Source organism: Phoxinus phoxinus (genome assembly GCF_949152265.1).
Source record: "Phoxinus phoxinus genome assembly, chromosome: 15".
Taxonomy (NCBI): Eukaryota; Metazoa; Chordata; class Actinopteri; order Cypriniformes; family Leuciscidae; genus Phoxinus; species Phoxinus phoxinus.
This window is the reverse complement of record NC_136890.1, coordinates 24,280,126-24,302,542: the sequence shown is the minus strand read 5'-3', so window position 1 is coordinate 24,302,542 and position 22,417 is coordinate 24,280,126. Positions and strand designations below refer to the sequence as shown.

At 36.6% G+C, this 22,417-nt stretch overlaps 3 protein-coding genes across 8 annotated transcripts in view; 2 read left to right on the top strand and 1 right to left on the bottom strand.

Annotated features, from left to right (window-relative positions):
* Nucleotides 1-22,417, bottom strand: part of adamts10 (ADAM metallopeptidase with thrombospondin type 1 motif, 10) — a 76,294-nt gene that overhangs the window by 50,536 nt on the left and 3,341 nt on the right. The window lies entirely within an intron of this gene.
* Nucleotides 1,225-14,936, top strand: zap70 (zeta chain of T cell receptor associated protein kinase 70). 5 transcript variants are annotated; one of them, XM_079636948.1, is made up of 13 exons: nt 1,225-1,436; nt 6,898-7,343; nt 8,709-8,869; nt 9,507-9,645; nt 10,291-10,375; nt 10,538-10,554; nt 10,652-10,694; nt 11,316-11,508; nt 11,592-11,798; nt 12,447-12,639; nt 13,215-13,355; nt 13,442-13,554; nt 14,292-14,936. In XM_079636948.1, the coding sequence occupies exons 2-13, from the start codon at nt 6,942-6,944 to the stop codon at nt 14,407-14,409; spliced, it is 1,812 nt and encodes a 603-aa protein (XP_079493074.1). In that variant the 5' UTR covers nt 1,225-1,436; nt 6,898-6,941; the 3' UTR covers nt 14,410-14,936. The 5 variants fall into 5 exon arrangements, with proteins under 5 accessions (XP_079493074.1, XP_079493073.1, XP_079493072.1 ...); XM_079636947.1 differs by lacking the exon at nt 1,225-1,436 and adding an exon at nt 2,061-2,314 and having other exon boundaries at nt 14,292-14,929; XM_079636946.1 differs by lacking the exon at nt 1,225-1,436 and adding an exon at nt 2,850-3,162.
* Nucleotides 15,302-21,817, top strand: mob3a (MOB kinase activator 3A). The gene is made up of 4 exons (XM_079636949.1): nt 15,302-15,531; nt 16,675-17,156; nt 20,253-20,455; nt 21,242-21,817. Exons 2-4 carry the CDS (start codon nt 16,739-16,741, stop codon nt 21,269-21,271), a joined length of 651 nt encoding a protein of 216 aa, XP_079493075.1. The 5' UTR covers nt 15,302-15,531; nt 16,675-16,738; the 3' UTR covers nt 21,272-21,817.

Below are 22,417 nucleotides of genomic sequence, written 5' to 3'. Positions count from 1 at the left end.
GCAGGTCTCCTAGGCCTCCTCACTGCCAACTTACGCATTCAAACTACATCATTTATCCAACTTTCAAACGTCCATGTCTCGAATAAGCCAAACGGTTAAGCATTATGCTTATATAATGACTATATATTTTTATGAGGGAGACTGTTGATCTGTGATTCTTCATTTTTTGTCTACCAGTCATTCCAGTTGATAGCAGCAGTAATCAGGCATTAATGGAAATATTACAAGAGCAGATAATTTATTAAATCGCCTAAGGAACTGGACGCCTTCCTCAGAGGCTCCTGGCAAACCCTTCGACTCTGCACCCCACAGACAAAGAGAGATATTTCTGCTTTCTGCTAGAGTGATCACCAGCAGGTCTGACAGCACTGCTGCCTCCATCATTTTAGTTTCAAAGCAACTGTGTTACAAATTGACAGCAGAATAGACATGCATATATGTGTCCCTAAAAGTTTTGCGTTCAAATAAGAATGGTAACCATGCACGGATACAATGTATTCATTAGCACGTTTTTCCATAATAAAAGTACAAATTTGACAACGACCTTACCGTTCAATTATGCAGGAACTGGCAATTCGGTGACCCTGAGATTTACCGAACTCCGTCTGGTCTGTGTCTTCCTCCTTTAACACCGGGTAGTTGATTCAACACTCTGCCACATACTGAGATGAGCCGGTGGACTGTGCTCTAATGCTGCGTGGTTTCTCTGCTTCCTTCAGTCTCAACGCTGACGAGAGGAACTGAGTTCGGACTGCGCTTTGGTGATGTCCGAATCGCGAACGAATCGTTCGTTTGAACAGGTTCTTTAAAAAGGTTCTTTAGTGACTCGATCGAGCCGATTCGCGCGCCGTTGGAGAGACCGCTGTCTGTGTCTAAAACTTCCTGAACTTAGGCTATAGCTGGTTACTATAGTAACATACTAGCAACATAATTATTATCCTTCATTACCCCCACACACTATTTAATTTTGAACATTTTAAATAAAAACGATAAACGGTGGACTTAAACTGAAAACAAACAACAAAATTGGAAAAATATATAAATACGACATTAAAAGTGCTGCAAGCAAGCGACTTTTAAGGAATTTAAATAATAACCAAATGTAGCCTACTTCAACACAACGATTATTCTTCATTACCCTAGACCCATTTCATTTTGAACATTTTCACTAAAAACAATAAACGTTTTAGATATAATTTTTCGCGGGCAGTAGACGCTGAACTTGAAGCGTCAGTTCGGAAGCCGCGAACTGCTATAACCGTTCTTCAATTTTCATTTGTCAACAACGGATTAGGCTACACGTTCTAAAAGGAATATTAAGGCAGAGAAATAGCGTGACATGCTTTTCATCGCTGGCGGGAGTTCCAATTCGCCTGGAAGAATTCTAAAAGCGTTTGAAAGATGACGAGCTTGCTTGATTTGCTTCAGCTTGAAAGGTAAAAAATACTGGTTACGCCAAAGCTGGAACAACCACTCTACTTGGAGGTTGTAGCAATAAAGAGGGGCCTAGTAGTTTATAGCTGCTAAAGTCGGCATGACATAATTTATAATAAACACTACAATATTCTATATTAAAAAAAAAAAAAAAAGATTTGTCAATTTGTCCATTTCTATGTTAAACTTGTGTGGCTATCCGATTCAATTAAGAACCTGCCGGTTCAGAACTATAGTTAGCTAACTTGTATTAATAGCCCTATTCATAGCACCAGTAGGCCTACGGTCGCTAATCGAATTATGATTCAAACGTGAAATAGGATTTCTAGGAACCATTTTTTTTCTTTTCTTTTTTGAATAGTTTCTAAAATGAACCGTCCGAACGAATCGATTCTCTATAATGAATCAGACTTCCCAATGCAACAGCGTTCATTTGCAGGAAGACAGACGCTGAACGCTGGGAGGAGCCATCGCAAAAGAACAATCGCGCTCTGTGAGTCGCACTGTTATTCGCTTTGATGAGCTCGTGCTCAGAGGAGGCCGCCTAGAGACTCGATCACCTGTTGGATATCGTATACACCCCATACACCCCCCTCCCCCCTCCCCTTCCTCTCCAAAACAGAGCCGGATACCAGATGCGCTTTCGTCAACAGCTATGTACCCTCAGAGGAAAACGTGATTCCTTTACCTTGAAGAACAGTAGTGAGATAAAATATAGTCTCTTCAGTTTTGGATCTAGGAGACCCCAAGGCTTTTTTAATCTAAAAAAAAACTGTCAGGTTGATACTTGACGACTTGTGAAATCTTGTGAAAACTGATTAAAACAATTTTAATTTCTAAAAAAACTAAAAAGGGTTCTGCTTGTTGTCTTCAAGACTAGGTAAAATACATTTATAAATACATTATGTTTTATTGTAATTTTCTACATTGTGTTTTTGCTGTGGTCCAACTGACCCCAAACAGAAACAGATTTAAGAAATTGTAATATTTGTTTTTTTATTATAATACACTCTGAACATTGGGAGTCTCTGAGAACCCAAACATAAATATAGTAAAACAGACTCAACAGAACATGAGGATTAAATTATCTTCTGATTCTGGCTTTGATGTTGTCCGTCCAGTTTCGAGATTTATTATAATCTTTTTATGTGTGCGATAATAAAATCATGTAATGATATTTGTTCAAGAGAGTTTTCACTGTGCATTGCTCCAAATAAATGTCTCAAATGTCTTAATGGGTCCCTAAACCAACTGAATGCAAAATAAATGAACCAATTTCTTGTTTAATGGAAATTAGTTTGCAGCACAGCTTTTCTAAGCATTCAGCGGTTGCATCCAAAGACTTGGGTGAGAAAGTAAGTTTCAGTTTTTGAGAAGCCTGAAGGGAATACAAATTTGAGTGATTCGAGCAGCCCACACAGTTCACCTGTGTTCACAGAAACACATAGACCCATACGCACACGTTTTCTCTCAAGCTTACACACACACACACACACACACACACACACTAAAACTTGGCAAGCATCGAAGCCATCTAGCGTACAAGCCAGATCAGAGAGCTTCATCACTTCGGCAGACTAAATACATTTGTTATAACTCCTTCACCAGTTCATCCGTACCGTGTCTCCTCTCTCTCTCTCTCTCTCTCTCTCTCTCTCTCTCTCTCTCTCTCTCACTCTCTCTCTTTCTCTCTATCCCTCTCTTCCTGGATTTCAGCTACAGGCCACGGTGAGTGTTTAATAAGATTATTCTGGCTTTTTTTGGCTCTGTCTGTCAGAGACTGTCTGTTCTTATCTTATCCCGAGGCAAATTCACAGCCTTTCAAGGTCGATCAAAATGTCAGACATGTAACATGTGCAGATGAGGAGAGATGTTAGCAAACGAATGTTCGGCAGAGGTCAAATACCGTACAGACATATAACTATTGCATTAAATTAAGATTGTAGATATCAGCTTAATTTGTAACATCTTGCTGGCACATATGTATGCATGTTAAGCAACACTTTCGAGAGCTGTCTGAGCAGACGTGGCGTGTTGTAAAGCATGTTCTTAACACGGAAAAGTCAAGTGTGTCATTTTTAAAACCATATCTTTAAGCTGTGCAGTCTACAGCTATTTTTTGAATATTGTTTTTTATTTTACGATAAAGCACTGCTAACGTTTGTGTTTTTTAAGTACAGGGTATAATTGTTATTATAAATAGTGCAATGCCATTTTGTTTTGTTTTTGAATGCCAGCATGAATGCAGTTTTTTATCCATTCGGAAATATGATATGCATCTGGGTCAGTTTTTGCTAAAGTTCAATTCATTACGTGAATTCTTAAAAAATGACATGAAGTTTAGCCAGAAGGGTAATATGTCAATCTGCAAACATAAAGTTGCATCACTTGCACTGCAAAGTAGCAGATAATTCATCTGTGGCTTCAGAGACAAGATACAATATTTGTTGAGCTGCTGAACAGGTGCAAAAGATCTGCACAGTTCCACCCCAGATGATGTCAATTGGTTTTAACCAAATGTACAATTGTAATTTTCAAGTACAGACCATCATTAAACAGTAAAATTAATTTAAAAGATTGTGTATATACATCGTGGGAGGATGTATATATATACATGAATATGTGTTTGTGTGTGTGTGTGTGTGTGTGTGGTTCTGACCATTACTAACACATTGTCCCATTATTTGAATTATTTTGCACACAACTTGAGTCATAGCACAAAACATGTAACACTTCTTTTAATTCAGCTTGTTTGAAACTAATGTTTACCAGACTTCATTATTTTACCATAAAACGTACACACTATGTGGAGCACTGAATCACAAAGGTTTCACTGCTGTGAGTTTGGTGGCAAGAATCCAGACTGTTTCACTGCCCAAATGCCCACGATATTTCAGTGGTCCTGTGAGACCATCTAAATATGGGCACAAAATCATGCAAAGTTGGACAAGAAAAAGTGTAATGAAAAAAAACAAACAAAGTGAGCAGTCTTGAACAGGGCAGGGGTCAAATAGCCTTTTACGTATAGGAAAAAGAAAGTTTTACTTTCCATTGTAGGCTACTTGGCCTTTTTGAATTAAGTTAGTTTCCATTCAAGGCAGTTGAGTTTGGGTTTATGGACATAAACATTGTGAATATTTTGGGCGTCATTAAGCAACATAGTTCAGATTCTTGTGTTCAGAACATGGAAAATCTGTAAATGTGATGAAACCATTGTTAGGGCATTTTATTGAACTCAATCAAAAGAGCTGTAACAACTCAGCTGTCTTAGCTTTAAATTCATCTTTAAATTCTTCATGTACTTCTAAACAACCTTAAAAATGAACGATGCCTCAACACCTTGATCTTATTTCTGTCTTGAATAGTTTTCAAAGACGCTCATTTTCAAAGCTCCTTTTATATATGAACTAGACAGCGAACACTCATCTCAGATGTTTGCTTGTTTCTAAATGCATCTGTGAGACATTTTGTTCGCAATGAAAAAATTGACACATTACGGAAGAGAAGATATTTCGATGAGGTTCAGCCGCAATATCGTCACCCGCTTTTCACACCGGAAAATAATGTTTAGATGAACAAATTATTAGGTTCCATTACACTTTCCGCTGAACATTGACAAATCTGTCTTGAAGTTATCTTTGACTGCTGAAAATACAAATTCAGACGAGTAGGCTTACTAGTAGGCCTAAGTTAGCCTACTTTCCCAAAATTATAAACAGTATATATATATAATATATATATATATATATTTGTGTGTGGGTATTTTAAAATAGTTTAAATTTAAATATAATTTATATAGATTTTAAAATGTTATATAGAAGTTAAAATGTATATACATTTTATAGTAAATATAAGTTTGAAATGTATGTATATAATTCATAAATATATACTTATTTATTAATATAAGCTAAGGCTGGAGCCTAACTGAAATATTGAAATAATAATATACATATATATATTGTGTGTGTGTGTGTGTGTGTGTGTGTGTACATACATACTGGGTATGCATATACATACATACTGTGTACTTAAACATTTTATATTTAATTCTAACATATACATATAATATATATATATATATATATATATATTTGTGTGTGTGCTCAAATTTATGTAGTTTATATAGTTAAAATAATTAAAATCAAATCAAATACAACGAAGCAGCTAACCAATAACTTATAATTTACTTTTTAATCATATTGTATAAATCCTTCATGGTGTGCTACAAGGGTCAGGGGTAACATACATAATAATAGTTTAAAAAAATTGCAACAACACACCTACACTAAGTTCCAGATGTAAAATGGAAAAGGATCAAATTGCCTCATGAGAGAAATTGCCTCTCCTCTCAGTGCACTGTCCCCCAATGTCTTTGCTGTGGCCTGTGGTGGTTTAAGACAAGGTCTCTCTCTCTCTGTGTGTGTGTGTGTGTGTGTGTGTGTGTGTGTGTGTGTGTGTGTGTGTGTGTGTGTGTGTGTGTGTGTGTGTGTGTGTGTGTGTGTGTGTGTGTGTGTGTGTGTGTGTGTGTGTGTGTGTGTGTGTGTGTGTGTGTGTGTGGCTGTGGCAGGGTCTTTCTCTGTGTTTTAACTGTTATAGTCCCTGTAAGTGTGGGCAGCTCTGTGTCCAGGAAGCTGTGGTTTAAATCAAAGCTAGGGTCCTCCATTTGTTCTCACTTCATGTGATTCCACCTCAGAGCATGTTCCAACTCTGTCTGGTAGACATTGTGAGACAATTTGCATAAAATTATGGAATCTAAGTGTGAGGTGCAGAGAAAAGCAGTTGGGATTTTTTTTTTTTTTTTTTTTTGTGCAGTTTTGACTTTCTGGAGAAAACATGATGCATACATGTTTCATTATTGACCTCCTACTCTCCTACACACCATTAACATTTAGCCACTGGAAAATGTTCATCACTACATAAAGAATCCATTATAGACATCTTTTTGCCTTTTTTTGGTATTTTTTTAATCGGCTGCTTCGTTTTCTCTCACTTCCAGAGATGTTTCAGTAAAGCATGTGTCTGTTGACAAGCTTAGGAACATTCTTGAAGCATCAGCACCTGCACGGGGTGGAGGGTTGTCATATAAGAGTGGCGGGGGCGGGGAAGGATATGTCTGAGTTTCCTGTTGTGGTGATTCGATCCGAATGTGAGACTTTGCCGGTTGCAAAGCAACATTAAAGCACCAACTACACCAACTTTTACTTTGTCTTATTATAACTATGTTCCTCTACACACCAATAATTTGATCACACAGGGCCATCAAATGCAAATTTCCACGTTTAAGTCATAATAAGAGGGAAACTGAGAAAAGAGGGAGAGATGTGTTCAGACGGGGAACATCCTCCCACATCCCACATCAGCAAAAGCACATGCTCACAACAGTTTGCCCCATTTTGTTGAACTTATCAGCCACTTCAATCTGTCTCGCTCTGTCTTTCTCTATCAAAACTTCATTTTCCGCAGCTTCTGATCTAGTGAGACTCTTCGACCCCCTCGCCGTCTCCATCATGACCGACCCTGCCGCCGACCTCCCGTTCTTCTATGGCAGCATCAGTCGCTCGGAGGCCGAGGACCACCTGAAACTGGCCGGCATGGGAGACGGCCTCTTTCTCCTGCGCCAGTGTCTCCGCAGCTTGGGTGGCTATGTCCTGTCCTTGGTCTGGAACCTTGAGTTCTACCATTACACCGTAGAGAAGCAGTTGAATGGCACGTACTGCATCTCGGGTGGGAAGCCTCACTGCGGACCTGCTGAGCTCTGCGAGTACTACAGCAAAGACCCAGATGGGCTCGTGTGCACCTTGAGGAAACCCTGCCTGCGATCAGCCGAAACAGTCATTAAGACGGGCGTCTTTGACAGCCTGAAGGAAAATATGCTCAGGGAATATGTGCGTCACACCTGGAACCTGGAGGTAAGGGTTTCAAAACAGGTTTGATTCTGATTCGTCGACCCACAAAGTGTTGATTCATATTTGGTAACTCCACGGCTATGAAATAGTAGGGGTGTGTAACGATACCCTCCCTCATGTCACGGTTCGATACGTATCATGATACTGAACTCACGATACGATATTATTGCGATACTCCAAGAAAATGTGGCATTACATTGGGGGTGAAATTAATAGGCTTGGACTTGGTGCTGGTAACCCAAAACACAGGACAATGGTGACAACCACAATAAAAAAATTCATGATTCTGAAGCTGAAAATATAGAATTATTTTAGATGAATATGCTTGCACTCACTGATAATGTTTAAATAGGCCATTTTTTACTGATAACATAAGACATTTGGCATAATCAGGACCCTCAAATATTCCCTCATTGCATTATTATTCATTATATATTGTAGTTTAATGTAGTAATGACACTAAAACTCATTTTCTCACACTATCCACGATTTTTGTATTGCGATACATTGTGACAGGATATGTTGTTACACCCCTATGAAATAGTATAGGTTTAATGACTACATTATGGTTACATATCACATAACAACTTTTTTTCTCTTCAGTGTTGTATGTTTTTAGCAAAATACATAATCAGGGACATATGGAAGTAGTTCAACACAGGACGAAAACATAATAAACTTGAAAAAATTTCTGATCCACACAAATGATACACCCTTATACATGAATTAAGGGATAGTTTATACAAAATAATAATAATAATTGTGTCATCATTTACCCTCATGTCATTCTAAACCTGTTTCCTTTTCTGCAGAACAAAGAAGATATTTTGAAGAATGACATAAAACACTGAATAATTTCTAAAAATATCTGAACTACATGAGGGTGAATAAATGATGACAGAATAAAAAAAAACTATCCCTTTAATCATAGTTAAAGCGGAATAATTGACTCTAAACCTTAAAATGATTGTAACTTAAAAATGACGCGTAACAGCTACTCAGCTTACCGAAATACATTTGCACATATTTTTGATTATCCTTTAAAGATGCATTTAATTTTTCTATAGTTAACCGTATAATGGAGTCCTTAAAGTGACATTTGCACAGAGACACTTGCAGAAATTGTCTTGCGTGCACATGAAAAAAGGTCTCAGGGTTTGTTCCTGCAAATTACACTTTAGATGCACCACTGTCCAATTCCCCTTATCCAAATGTGTTTTACTGCCTTTTTTATCCGTTTTATTGTATCTTAAAAAAAAGATGCATTTTTACTGTCATGCTCCAACAGTGAGGAAGGAAACACTTGTCCATGCTAGCAGATTTTTGATGAGTTTTAACTTTTTTTATGATTTTTTTAACCTTTTTTAGGGGGAGGCCATGGAGCAAGCCATCATAAGCCAGGCCCCACAGCTAGAAAAACTGATTGCCACCACAGCGCATGAGAAAATGCCCTGGTTCCACGGCAAGATCCCTCGGCAGGAGGGTGAGAGACTACTGTACTCGGGTTCTCAGCCGGATGGAAAGTTCCTGTGAGTGAAGAGCTTGATTCATCAGACGTGACAGTCTAAAGTTTTCCTGCAGCATTAGAGTGGAAAGGTCATGATGACACATGGGCTGCTTTTAGAGGCAAATCAGATGATCAGTATTGTTTGTAGCAAAAATAGAGTTGGGTCTTCAGTGGTGTCATGTGTAAATTCAGAGCTGTATTTACTCATCTACATTGCCTCAAAAAGCTTCCTCTGCATCATGGCCAGCATAAACTGCTAAACTCAGAAAGATTGGTCATCACATATTTAGTCCTGTAACATAATTTAGGCCAATCAGCAAGCACATCGGAATGCAAATATGTGACCTCCCAGAACGTTCGCAGAACTTTGGCTAATGCTCTGGCAAGGTTCTCTCAACGTTTTGAATACATTTAAACCTCCAGTAACGTTAATAGAACGTTAATTCAGGGAACATTCAAAAGTAAAGTTTCCATAGTGTTTGCAAAAGAATGAAATGGAATGTTCAGAACAAAAAGCTTTTAAACATTTTTTTTGTTTTAAACTAGACGTTTTGAACGTGCAGGGAACATAACTTAATTTAAACGTTAGCAAAACATTCTTAGAATATATTTTTGTTAGCTGGGCTGTGATTTCTAATTTTTCGAAATCTGTTTTCTAGAGTTCGAGAGAGAGAAGAGTTTGGCACCTATGCGCTGTCAGTGACATACGGAAAAACTGTATACCATTATCAGATCTTACACGACAAATCAGGGAAATACGCAATGCCTGAAGGAACTAAATTTGACACTGTGTGGCAGGTATGCTTTACCCATCAAAGAGTCTCATATCACTTTTTTTTAAAAATACTCTTCTATACTCTCACAATATCTTCTATACGCTCAATGTCTTTTATACTCTCACAATGTCGCCTGCACAATGAAACTGCTTTAACAAAATTATATTTAACATTTTTCTAATTGAATTAATTTAGTTCCATTAACATTTTAAAATGCCTTTTGACATAAATGTTTATGTTTTGTACAAAAGCTAAAAGCTACGTTTTTTTATTTGTAGCCTACATACTGTGGTGTTTGGCCAAAATGAAGACAAAGTACATTTAAAGATAACTTAAAGATCAATTTAATTGAATAAAGTATTGCACAACAAAATATAAATGCATTTTGAGTTGATTTAAAATATTATATATAAATATTAATTAATATTATATATAAATATTAATTCTAAATATAAAAATATATTCATTTGTAATCTGGTCGGAAAAAAATAACTAAAACATCCAAAGGACAGTACAATAGTAATTTATATATGACCATGTTAAAATTGTGACAAAGATTTCTACATATCACATAACCCATAAACCTTTTTGTATTATTTTATTATTGTAGTTGTCATTGATGTTTTTTTTGTTTTTTTTTAAATAATCATATTCCTCTGGAGGGCAGCTGGTTGAATATTTAAAAATGAAGCCTGATGGTCTTGTGACTGTACTGAGAGAACCGTGTGTCAACCAAAGCAATGCACCAGCAGGTATGAACTTTTATTCGTCACAGCGTTGTGATTTATGTAAAACATATATCTCCCAAAACTGCAAAATACTGTCAGACATATGCATATGAATGGGTCAGTTCTTTATAAGAAATATGCGTGAGTTAAAATAGCTAAGATTCTTTCTCTTTTTTTCACTTTTAGCTCTTGTAAATGCTCCGGTAAGTATAGCTGACAGGACACATCTATTTTTTGAACATATCTAATAATATAATAATGCATGTGGTTAATTGTTTGTGGGTTTCTGTTTGTGTGTAGCAGAGGAGGCAGAGAGGAAATGGATACACACCGCCCCCTATGGGTACGTTTTTAGTGGTACAAAATATAAAAGTTTAAACAATCCAACAGCAGTGATAAAATCAACAAATATGCCTATAAATTTATGTCAAAAAACAGTCCAAGTCTCAGAGTCACAAAGCTGTCTTAGTGATAAATCCATAATCTTTTGGCTATTACTGCTAAACCATTTGGAATTGGACCACATAGTTTTGCAACAACAAGGATAAATGGCTTAATACAGCCTAAAATATTTACTACAGAGCTGCTTGCATTAACCATGTGTTACCGCTGGAATTTCTATGGGTTTTTACAATGCTGTTTTTCCATTTGAGTAAAATAAGATCTGTGTTAACAATACCTAAAGAGATATTCCCACAATAATACCTCAAATGTGAATTTTTAAACCGTTGTGTGCTTAAAAAGTTATTTTATTACTTAAGTCCTACAACTACTATAAGGACATTTATGTGACTGAAAACGGTTGTAGGATGAAGCACCTTGTTAGCAAAAGAAATGTCTGCAGGTTTTTCTAAAAACCCAATAGAAGTTAGAGGAACTGCTGTAATCTAGTTTAAAGCAAATTTATGATAGCATGCTTATAGTTCAAGTTCAACTATATAACATCTGCTGTGATGTTCCCCAGTGCCTTTTGGCTCCGATTCTCCACGTCCACCTTTGCCTATGGACCATGATGCATTCACCAGTCCTTATGATGATCCAAATGAATGCAAGAAGAAGACCCTGTTCATCAAGAGAGACAAGCTCATGGTCGACGAGGTGGAGCTTGGTTCGGGCAACTTCGGCTGTGTCAAGAAAGGTGTCTTCAAAATGGAAAGGTAAGTCCCAAGGGTGAAAAGCATACAAATGTGTGACAGTTTCATTTAAGATTTTACCTAAGTTGTTTCCTTCTCCTGTGTAGCAAACAGATTGATGTGGCAATTAAAGTGTTGAAGAACGAGAATGAGAAATCAGTACGGGATGAAATGATGCGAGAGGCCCATATTATGCATCAGCTGAGTGACCCGTTCATCGTGCGCATGATTGGACTCTGTGAGGCCGAAGCGCTCATGTTGGTGATGGAGATGGCCCCCGGTGGCCCGCTCAACAAGTTTCTCTCCAGCAAGAAGTGAGTTCATCAGAATACAACATTTATAAATTACTCTTTTATGTGTGTTATTAATATATAGTCGAAGAATATAGAAATGGTTTTCAACATAGAGTCTGTTATGTATTTAAAAATATATAATATATATACTGTATGAATAAAATTGTATTTAGTGTATGAGATTTAGAGTTTTATAAATAGTGACCATAAATTATAATTAATTTAATTATGTAATTTATTTTTATATTGATATTTTTATTTATAGTTTGATATTTATATGTAACTTTATATTATGTAGATGTCAAATATATATATATATATATATACTTAATATATATGTATTAGATAATATATTATTGTATATATCATTATTAGATTATATATTATTGTATGTTTTTTTATCATATTTTGTGTGTGTGTGTGTGTGTGTGTGTGTGTGTGTGTGTGTGTGTGTGTGTGTGTGTGTGTGTGTGTGTATAAATATATATATTATTTAAAGTATTTCAAATATATAATCTATTTCAAATATATATATATATAGATATATATATATTTCTCTGAGTCAGAAGTGATTTAGTGATAGCCAATCATAAAGTCTGATTGTTAAAGACAATACCCAAGGTGCTCAATAGCATCAATTTACACTGATACTCTTTTTGTTCCTTTCAGGGACCAGATCACTACGGAAAACATTGTGATGTTAATGCATCAGGTCTCAATGGGGATGAAGTATTTAGAAGGAAGGAACTTTGTGCACAGAGACCTGGCTGCACGTAATGTACTATTGGTCAACCAGCAATATGCCAAAATCAGTGACTTCGGCCTCTCAAAGGCACTGGGTGTAGATGACAACTATTACAAGGTGGGCTGTTCTCAGATGTTCTGCGGGAGAAACACAATTACATTTGAATTATAGTTCATTGTGTTTATAGCACTTTGTAAACACCGTTTTAGGTACTTATAATTGTGGTCTTGGAGAAATGTAATCATTTCTATACATTTGTAAAACCTCTATACTATTCTTGTACTGTCAATATACTAACAATGGGACCAGTTCCTTGTTCCTGTTGCATGACTAGTCACATGACCATCAGTGGCCCATTGCAGCAATATAGGCCCGGTTTCACAGACAGGATTTAGATTAAGCCAGGATTAGGCCTTAGTTCAATTAGCACATTTAAGTAGCTTTTATAAACGTGCCTCAGACCAAAACATTACTGGTGTGCATCTTGAGACAAAACAATGGCCCTGACATATTTTAAGATATGTCCGTCCAAGTTGCTTTCAGTTAAATCATGCATTTTAGTCTGGGACTAGACTTAAGCCTTGTCTGTGAAACCGGGGGATGATGTCTAACAAGTTGGTTGCTACCTATTGATGGTGCAGGTACAAGGTTAAAAGAATAGGCATTCAGAGTATGATTTTGTGTGTGTATAGGCCCGTACCGGTGGAAAATGGCCTCTGAAGTGGTATGCGCCAGAGTGCATTCATTTTCACAAGTTTTCCAGCAAAAGTGATGTTTGGAGCTTTGGCATTACGATGTGGGAGGCCTTCTCGTTTGGAGGGAAGCCTTATAAGGTAAACATTTACACTGTCACATTACTTACAACCAACTTAAATGAGTTGCTAATGTGACTTTTCATCCATTTATTTTCCCCTTGAAGAAAATGAAAGGCCCAGAAGTAATGAGTTTTCTTGAAAGTGGTAGCCGTATGGATTGCCCTGTTGGATGTCCTGAGACCATGTATGAACTGATGAATGAATGCTGGACATACAAGTAAGTCTAATCTAATGCCATCAAGTGTCTTACATTAGCTATGTTTCCATCCAAAGTTGTGACAAAACTTCTACGCAAAATTGGAATATTGCATAAAACATTTGCAGATAAAGCAGCGTTTCCATCTCATGTTCAAGAGAACAAGTCACTTCCTGAGAAATTGGCACAAAATATCTGTAATAAAAATGGAAGTTGCTGCAATCGAGGGAAACCACTGTGGCTCTGTTTTTCTACATCATAAGTGACTTGCGCCTCAGAGTGCGCAGACGAAACGCAATATACTCTTTGTTATGTTATGTTATGTTATGTTATGTTATGTTATGTTATGTTATGTTATGTTATGTTATGTTATGTTATGTTATGTTATGTTATGTTATGTTATGTTATCCTGCGTTCGGATGCCTGGTGTTTGGGAACGCAATCATGTGAGACACTTCTGGCAGGTCATTATGCTAAATTATTCTGATGACAGACTTTGGCTCAGGCTTTTCAGAATGATCAAGCCAACATTTGAGATGCTGTGCAATGAAATGGATTCACTTGTTAGACTTGTTATCCAGTTACATCCACTGTTGAGGCAAAGTCACGTGTGATTTATTACATTGTAGTTTATGCGCATGTATTATCTGTCTTTTTTTATCTGTCTCAATTGAGTGCATACTTTTTTTGTGTGTGGATGAGGGACTCAAGCTAATATCAATAACTTCTGAATGATGTCTGACTCTTGTCTACTGCAGGCATGAAGAACGGCCAGGCTTTGTCAAAGTGGAGGAGAAGATGAGAACTTTCTATTACTCCATTTGCAAAAAGATACCGGATTACATGAAAACAGAGAATGGAAAGCCTCCTAAGTGATCAGAGGGTCAAATGGAAACATTTCAAGCCAGGACAGAATGAAAACCTCGGAAAAACTGTTTTAAAATATGTTACTGTAATATTATGTCTATCAAACTATCTGACTGAGCAATGCAAGTAATCTTTATTTTAATTATTAGCTTGTCACTATCAGTGCTCATAATACCATTTTCAGCCAGTGCCTATTTACTATTTAAATATGTTATATTTTTATTGCAATTTTTTTTTCTTGTTTTGTTGGTTATCAAAAGAAAATACTTTTTCCCTGCAAAAGTGTTTCAGTTAATGAAATCAGATGGATGTATTTTCTCCATCCATTAACACATTCAAGATGAAAGTACATATCTACTCAGACTTTATGGTCTTGTTCTCTTTGTTAAATATTATATGATTGTATGTTTCCTGCCATTCCTTTTTTTTTAACAATATATATGTTCTCAAACTTTTGTATTTTAATTCATTTTGTAAGAATTCTTGAGTTTTCAAACTTGCAATAAACTGCACATGCCTCATTATTACCTTTCCCTGACACCTTTGTTTACAAATAATTTACTTGGTAACACTTTGTTTTACAGTCTCCTTGTTACATATCTTACATGTACATAACATAGTAATAACTTACATGCAACTAACTCAACCAAACACTACGCCTACCCTAACCCTAATTAATATTACTCAGTACTTAAATATAATTACATTGTAACAACGACAGTGTTAAAATAAAGTTTAACCATTTGGTTTAATGTGAATTCAAAAGGCTGCTTTTTAACTTTTAAGCTATAAATATCTCCAATGCATGAAATGTTTTGATGTTAGTGTGTAACCATAGTGTATCCAATACACTTCCTTCATGTTCAGTGGTAGACAGAAGAGGCTCCACTGATGTTTCAATAGAGGAAGTGTACTTTGCTCAGCAGGGAGGGGCTTGTGGCTTCCTTAGAAAGTGTGGACTTAATAATTGTTTTGTTACAGTGCGAAGGCCACGTTCCTTTTAACTCTATAACAATTGCAAATACAATGTGATTACAATAACGAAGAACGTTCTTGAATAACGAACAAAATAGAGGGCGGTGTAAAAAGGCGCTTCACATCAAAGCGGAACAAGAAAGGCGCTTGCTCGCGGTAAGTTTGCTTCAACTTCACTGTACGCTTCGAAAACATCCCCTTAGCAAAATCGTTTTTAAAATAAGTTTTGGGTATTTAATTCGCGATTTTTACAAAGATTATTTTGTTATCGCACCTATGTGTGTCCATGAAAGTTAAATTCATGTGATTATCAGTCCTGGTCACGCCATTAAAAACGACATCGTCACACGGAATTAGCGTGTAGACATACGAGCGTCTCGCGCAACATGTTGTTTCGCTTTTGGTGTGTGTTAGTGGTGGTATCCATTCATTAACAAACACACACATTCACATGTTTACAATATTTAAGTTGTAAGTGTGTGCGTGTGTGTGTGTGTGTGTGTGTGTGTGTGGCATATAGATATATGTCATTAATTAACATACTGTAGATATTAGCCTATAGAAGATGCTGGAATCCCCCTGCCCTGGCCAATAAATGCCACCCATGGTGCCCTACAGGAAATTACTCAGAACTTCCCATAATATTCTAAATATAATGCCTCTGTGTACAACCTGTTCAGTGACCAACATTTCTTTAACATGCAGATATGATATATTGTATTGTTTGTTCAGCATGTTTAACTGAGAAAATCTGTTTTCTGTTTCTCACTGCATTTTACCACTTGATGTTGAAGGAAGCACAGCAAATTGGAATTAATCCTTGAGTTTGAGAAAAGAGTCATGTAAGAAATGCATGAAAGAATGCAAGTTTAAAAATGTTGATTCAAAGTTATTTCAGTGTCACAGCTGAAAGAAAATCACAAGTACTCTTTTTATGTGTTTTGTTCCCACCTGGAAATATTAGAGGTCTTAAAAAAATAATGAAAATTTAGAAAATCCTCTTAACATATATATATATATATTTTATCTTGCTTAGCGTTAAATAATATGAACATAAAATATTGACTAGAAACTGCTCTTTATGTGTGCAATGTTATAAAATGATGTTCTCATCATAAAATTAAATCATTATCCAAAAGGTCTGGGAACCCGGGAGCGGACAAAGTTTGACCTAGTTTTATTTTCTCTCCCTTTTTTGCATTCAGCATCCGTCCTCCCTCAGAGTACAATCGCTGATTACTGAGGAGCCTCCACACAATATTGTCATTGTTTATCCATCCTTTAATTTTTTCATTTCAGGCACCCCTGCTATCAAAAGGCTCATTTTAAACGCATTACACAACAATCCTGTCCTCCGGCAACCATGTCCATGGCCCTAAAACAAGTCTTCAACAAGGACAGGACATTCCGGCCCAAGCGCAAGTTTGAGCCTGGAACGCAGCGTTTTGAGCTGCACAAGAAAGCTCAGGCGTCTCTAAATGCCGGTCTGGACCTGAAGCATGCGGTGCAGCTGCCGCACGGCGAAGACCTCAACGATTGGGTGGCCGTTCACGTGGTAGACTTCTTTAACCGCATCAACCTCATCTACGGCACAATCAATGACTCCTGCACAGACCAGACCTGCCCCATTATGTCCGGCGGGCCAAAGTACGAGTACCGCTGGCAGGACGAACAGAAGTACAAGAAGCCCACCGCTCTCCCAGCACCCAAATACATGAGCCTGCTAATGGACTGGATTGAAGTCCAGATCAACAATGAACATATCTTCCCCACTAATGTTGGTAAGGACCACATGATCCAAAACACTTTGTTGTTGACCAACATTTCCTTGATTTGTTGTATGCGTTTAGTTTTTAATCAGGTTTAAAGCCAAAAGTATACTTCAGATTTTACGTGTACGCAAGGGTACACAGTGCATGACGTGATGCAAATTTCGTCACCAGAAACAGTTTTTTGTAACCACGTGTACTTTGTACGCACAGGTCGCACATTAGAATTGAAATACCAGAGACTGCAACAACAACAGACGCCCGCATTGACAAGCGCTTGTGTAAGGGGGTTATGAGATAGCCGTAACTTTAGTTTAAAAGAATAGAAAGACATTTTTATCAGCCATGACTTCTGGTGAAAAATAGCACATACACTGGACAAAGATGAAACTTTCTAGAGTTTTTCGCACACTAAACAGAGTATACTTTGAAAGGCTACGTGTTCGGCTGTACGCATACGCGCGTAAAAAAGCGGAAGTGTTTTTTGGGCTTTGTAAAAGTGTTACCAGACAGTCTTTATTAAACTAACAATGGAACACTCAGGAGATCACAGGAGCTAAATGTTAACACAACCACATAACATAGACAATATTGGACACCGGACAGAAAGAACTCAAGGCTTAGGGGCTGTTTACACGACACCGTTTTTAACTAAAAACTGAAAACTATGCGTTTTGTCCGTTCCTTTACACAACAATGGCTTTCAAAGTGCAAGTTTTTGAAAAAGAGCCGTTTAAACGCCTAAACTACAAAAAACTAATTTGTGAAAATGGTGATGTCATGCGCATGCATATTACATGTTCAGTCTATAGGCACGTAGTGTTTCTTTACAAAATGACTGCCAACTACTGGCCTGGCATGAATAATACAGTGTTTTCGTGGATCCATGTGAGCAGGGATCGTTTTGACAACATTGGTGTATGTATGCAAAAAAAACGCAAAGGAAAAACTTTTCTCTTTTTAGTACATCATTGTCGTGTAAACGTACCTCAAGATTACTGACAGTTTCCATTAAGTCTACTGGTAACTTACAGTTTTCTTCATTGTAGATTGAATAGCAATATTGCTAGATTACTAACATTAAGGTTTGGGGTTCGAGTTAGTTTGCTAAGGAGTGAATAAATTCATTATAAGTCCAAAATGTATTTTGACACCAAAGTCACACTTTCAAATGTATTAGATACATTGCTCATATAGCAAAGTATGGTATCTGCAAACAAATTATCCAAGACATTTTCTTAGAACGTTTTGGAGTCATTTTACACTTTTAACCAACTGACATTTTTAGTAAGTATACAGTATGAAATCAGTTCAGAAGTTTGACACCCAGAAAGTGTCTTTGGTTAGTATGTCAATTTTTTTATAATTGAAAACTTTATTTTGTGAAATATTTAGCTTGAAACATTGCTCATTATTCTTTAAAATAAATACCACTTGCTTTGACATTTTGCAACGCAATAACTATAAACTTTGTAAAATCTACCTTAAATGCCCAAATACGGTACCTTTTGAGGTTTATATATATATCGGTGTATATATATATATATATATATATATATATATATATATATATATATATGTGTGTGTGTGTTTGTGTGTGTGTGTGTGTGTGTATATACACTATATATATATATATATATATTTAGTCCTCGAAACCTAAACCTTTGTAGGTCATCAGAATGAGCTATGCAGAAGATAATTGTAGTATGGCACGGATGTCTCAAAATGGCCATTATATAGGTCATCATATAAGCATAACATGTTGACCATTTGAAGCAGCATTTAAGACATGAATAAACTACGACGTAGTTAAGACGTAGTTTGCCAAACATGCAGAAACCTTTGGGATGGTCAAGTGCAGTGTTTGACCTCCCTGGCTTTGTCTCATTATCTCCAACCTGCCATCTGACATCTGTGGTGCCTTTCAAATTGGGTCATACAATTTACAGTGGGATATAAATAGACTAAGTCTGCATATGGAACAGATCCTTAGAATGCAACGAGACGGTTGCAAAATCTGCTATGTATAAGGACATGTTTGTCTGCATACAGCCCAGATCGCAGGACTCTATTAATAAATGGTGCTGTGGAAATATGATTCTGCAATTTATAATCCATCATACCACGTGTCCCAGATAAGAAACTTATGATGTGAGGACATGCATATGAGAAAATAGGGTTTTAAAGTGAAAATGAAAAAGAGTTTTCTCTCATCCAGAGATATGAGACACTTGTCTCCTCTGATGATATCAGCATCTTTAATCTACAAATAATTTGTCTGATGTTGTTTTAGAACCTGTTAAGGATGTGAAGTCACAATGAGAAATCACTAACCCTCATAATACTTGCATTTCAACCTACTCTACCGGTCTGTAGGATCGAAAGTTTTTGAAAGATGTATCATGCACACTAAGGCTGTATTTATTTGATCAAAATACAATACAAACAGTAACATTGTGAAAAAAAAATTGACATTTAAAATAACTGTTTTCTATTTTAATATATTTTAAAATGTTGTTTTCTTTGATGACAATGCTGAATCTTCAACAGCCTTTACTCCAGTCTTCAGTGTCACATGATCCTTCAGAAATCATTCTAATATGCCGATATCTTAATCCAAGACATTAATAGTTAATAGTTTAATAGTTCTTGAGAGAGAGGGAGGGGGGTGTTCTCATTTTTGAACTATCACTGTTGGCATGTAATGCAACATAAAGATGCTGCCATCTTACTAGTCATTTAGAAGTCTAAAATAGATGTCTCAATAAATATTAATCCATGACATTTAATATTTTGGCTTTCATCACTATTCATGTTTGTCTTTCTTCAGAAAAAAATAATAATATATATATATGTACAAAAGCAAAAATTTGAGCCAGGGAAGTTTCCGAAATTTGGTTTAAAAAATTGTACTGACCCGAAACTTTTGATCTGTCGTGTGTGTAATTTTGTATGCTACCACTATGTATTTGAAAAGTATTAACACTCTGTTAACAAAGTTTAGTTTTTAAAATTATCGCCTTGAGACTGTTTTTTGTCATCGAAACAAGTAGGTTATTCATTCTCTTTGTGGTTCATTTTCATTTTCTTGTGTTGTTTATTTTTTAGGTACACCATTTCCTAAGACCTTCATGCAGGTAGCGAAGAAGATTTTGTCTCGTTTGTTCCGGGTATTCGTCCATGTCTACATCCACCACTTTGACCGCGTGAGCCAGATGGGAGCAGAGGCCCACGTGAACACCTGTTACAAACATTTCTATAACTTTGTTACTGAATTCAACCTCATAGACCACAAAGAGCTGGAACCTCTGGTAAGCACATGTGTTAAAGAGGACAACAGTCAAAAAGCACTTTTTTTTTTATCTGCTGCAAAATGTATATATTATATTATATTATATTCATTTTATATTATATTATATTATATCTGCAGTAAAATGTATTATGTTTATATTATATGCCTGTGTATGTGTGGGTTTATAAACATGTCAAAGTGAGTTCCCATAACCTCTTGAGAGCAGAAAGCGAGAAACAAAGAGCGACAGATACAGAAACAAACGCTAATGCGTCATCTCTTGATTAGTAGATAGCAAGCCCATTTTGTAATGGCTTTGCTAATTGGCAGTGCCACGCCAGGACAGAATGAGTCAGCAGGTTTGATATTCCAGCCTCTATCATTTTTTCATCACAGGCAGAAAACCCCTTGGTTCTATAGCCGCAGCAGTTCATTCTCTCAGTTGTCACAGCTGAATTGGTGATGTGGGATCAGGTGACACCCACAGGTCCTATTACTGACATCAGGAGCTCAGTCACTTTGCATAACGCATTTCCAAAGTTTTTGCATCTGTATATATAAACAAGGAAAGATGATCTTTATGTATTTCACAATACAAACATAACATTTAGATCTATAAATAAATAAGAAAGTAAATTTTTTCATAATTGAATATCAGAGGCAGGTTCTTTTTATTAGACAAAGCTTTTTGAATGCAGATATGTGGTAGCTGTCTGAACATGTTATGCTTGAAACTTTTTGTGAAAAGTTGTGTGGTTTTGTGATGGTTTATGTCATGCTAATGCTGTGCTATTTCCCCCAACAGAAGGAAATGACATCACGGATGTGCCACTGAAAAAGAGAGCGGACCTTTACATTTCAGTCAGATCAGGACCACGCAAATTTACAATTTAAAAGCAGACAAACTTTCAAAGACTTTATTTTTTATACACTTTTAAAGTACTGTAATAATCTATTTAGAGAGAGACATGTACATCTCTCTGTATTCTCATGTTTAAGCATATGGAGAGTATTTTTTATTAGAAATCAGTATTATCAAATATTTTTCTTTTTCCAAATTTGTTCTGAATCATTCCTTTTGTTCTGTTGAACTGTTATAATCTTTAACATGCAGATGATATTTGACTATTTATGTATGTGGTTGAGATATTAAACCCACTTCCTCTTGTCTGTGTATATCATTGTTCTGTTCTTGGTTTTTGGTCATGTTCTCATCACTAATTCTGACTAAAAACGTAATGAAATAGTATGACTTAATGTTTGACTACTACAAAAAAAAAGATATATATTTTAGCAAACAATCCCTGCCATTTTATTTCACCACCTGCTATCTGTGGATTTTTTGTCTGATTTAAATGAAAGATAATCCTGTTTCTCCAGCTCTCTGTCTTTTCTGATGGTTTTGTCTCAGTCTCATTTACTCAGCCTTCTAATAATCTTCACAATCAAGTCCATTAAATAGCAGTTAAAGGCAGACAGAAATAATTGTGCTTTCAGGGCACACATTTGTTTCTGTCCACTAGATGGCAATGAAGGCACATCACAACACAAGACCTAGATGATGAAACGTTGCATTGAGTTAGATCCATAGACAGTATATAAACTGGACACAGCGACCCCATAGGTTTCAACGGAGAGCAGTGAAGTCAATTAGAAGCACTTACTTCCTGATCGCAAGGCGAACTGCGCAGGCTCACACTGAGCTTGACGACGTATATGTGACGTGAGCAACCTATAGGTCTTCTAGTAGCTGTGCCGAGAGAAATCTGAATCATTCCCTTCCGAATCTCTCAGAGACGGAGAGCGTGAGCATTAGCTGTCCATGAGCTAGTAACGGGAGCAACTTTATCACTCTCCATGGGCTTCTCCCTTGACTTTATGCCTCCACGTCCTCCCGATTGCTTGCGAGCTTCTCTGCCTGTCCATACGGTAATTTTTCGACTTGTGCGACAGAGTCGCGCGGGTATGACGCAATCGTTAG

Coding starts and splice junctions, on each gene's coding strand:
- zap70 (XM_079636944.1), top strand. CDS start 6,804: ATGCTCACAACAGTTTGCCCCATTTTGTTGAACTTATCAGCCACTTCA. Junction 12,640..13,214: donor TAGATGACAACTATTACAAG/GTGGGCTGTTCT, acceptor GTGTGTGTATAG/GCCCGTACCGGTGGAAAATG. Junction 13,555..14,291: donor AATGAATGCTGGACATACAA/GTAAGTCTAATC, acceptor TGTCTACTGCAG/GCATGAAGAACGGCCAGGCT.
- mob3a (XM_079636949.1), top strand. CDS start 16,739: ATGTCCATGGCCCTAAAACAAGTCTTCAACAAGGACAGGACATTCCGG. Junction 17,157..20,252: donor TATCTTCCCCACTAATGTTG/GTAAGGACCACA, acceptor TTTATTTTTTAG/GTACACCATTTCCTAAGACC. Junction 20,456..21,241: donor ACAAAGAGCTGGAACCTCTG/GTAAGCACATGT, acceptor TTCCCCCAACAG/AAGGAAATGACATCACGGAT.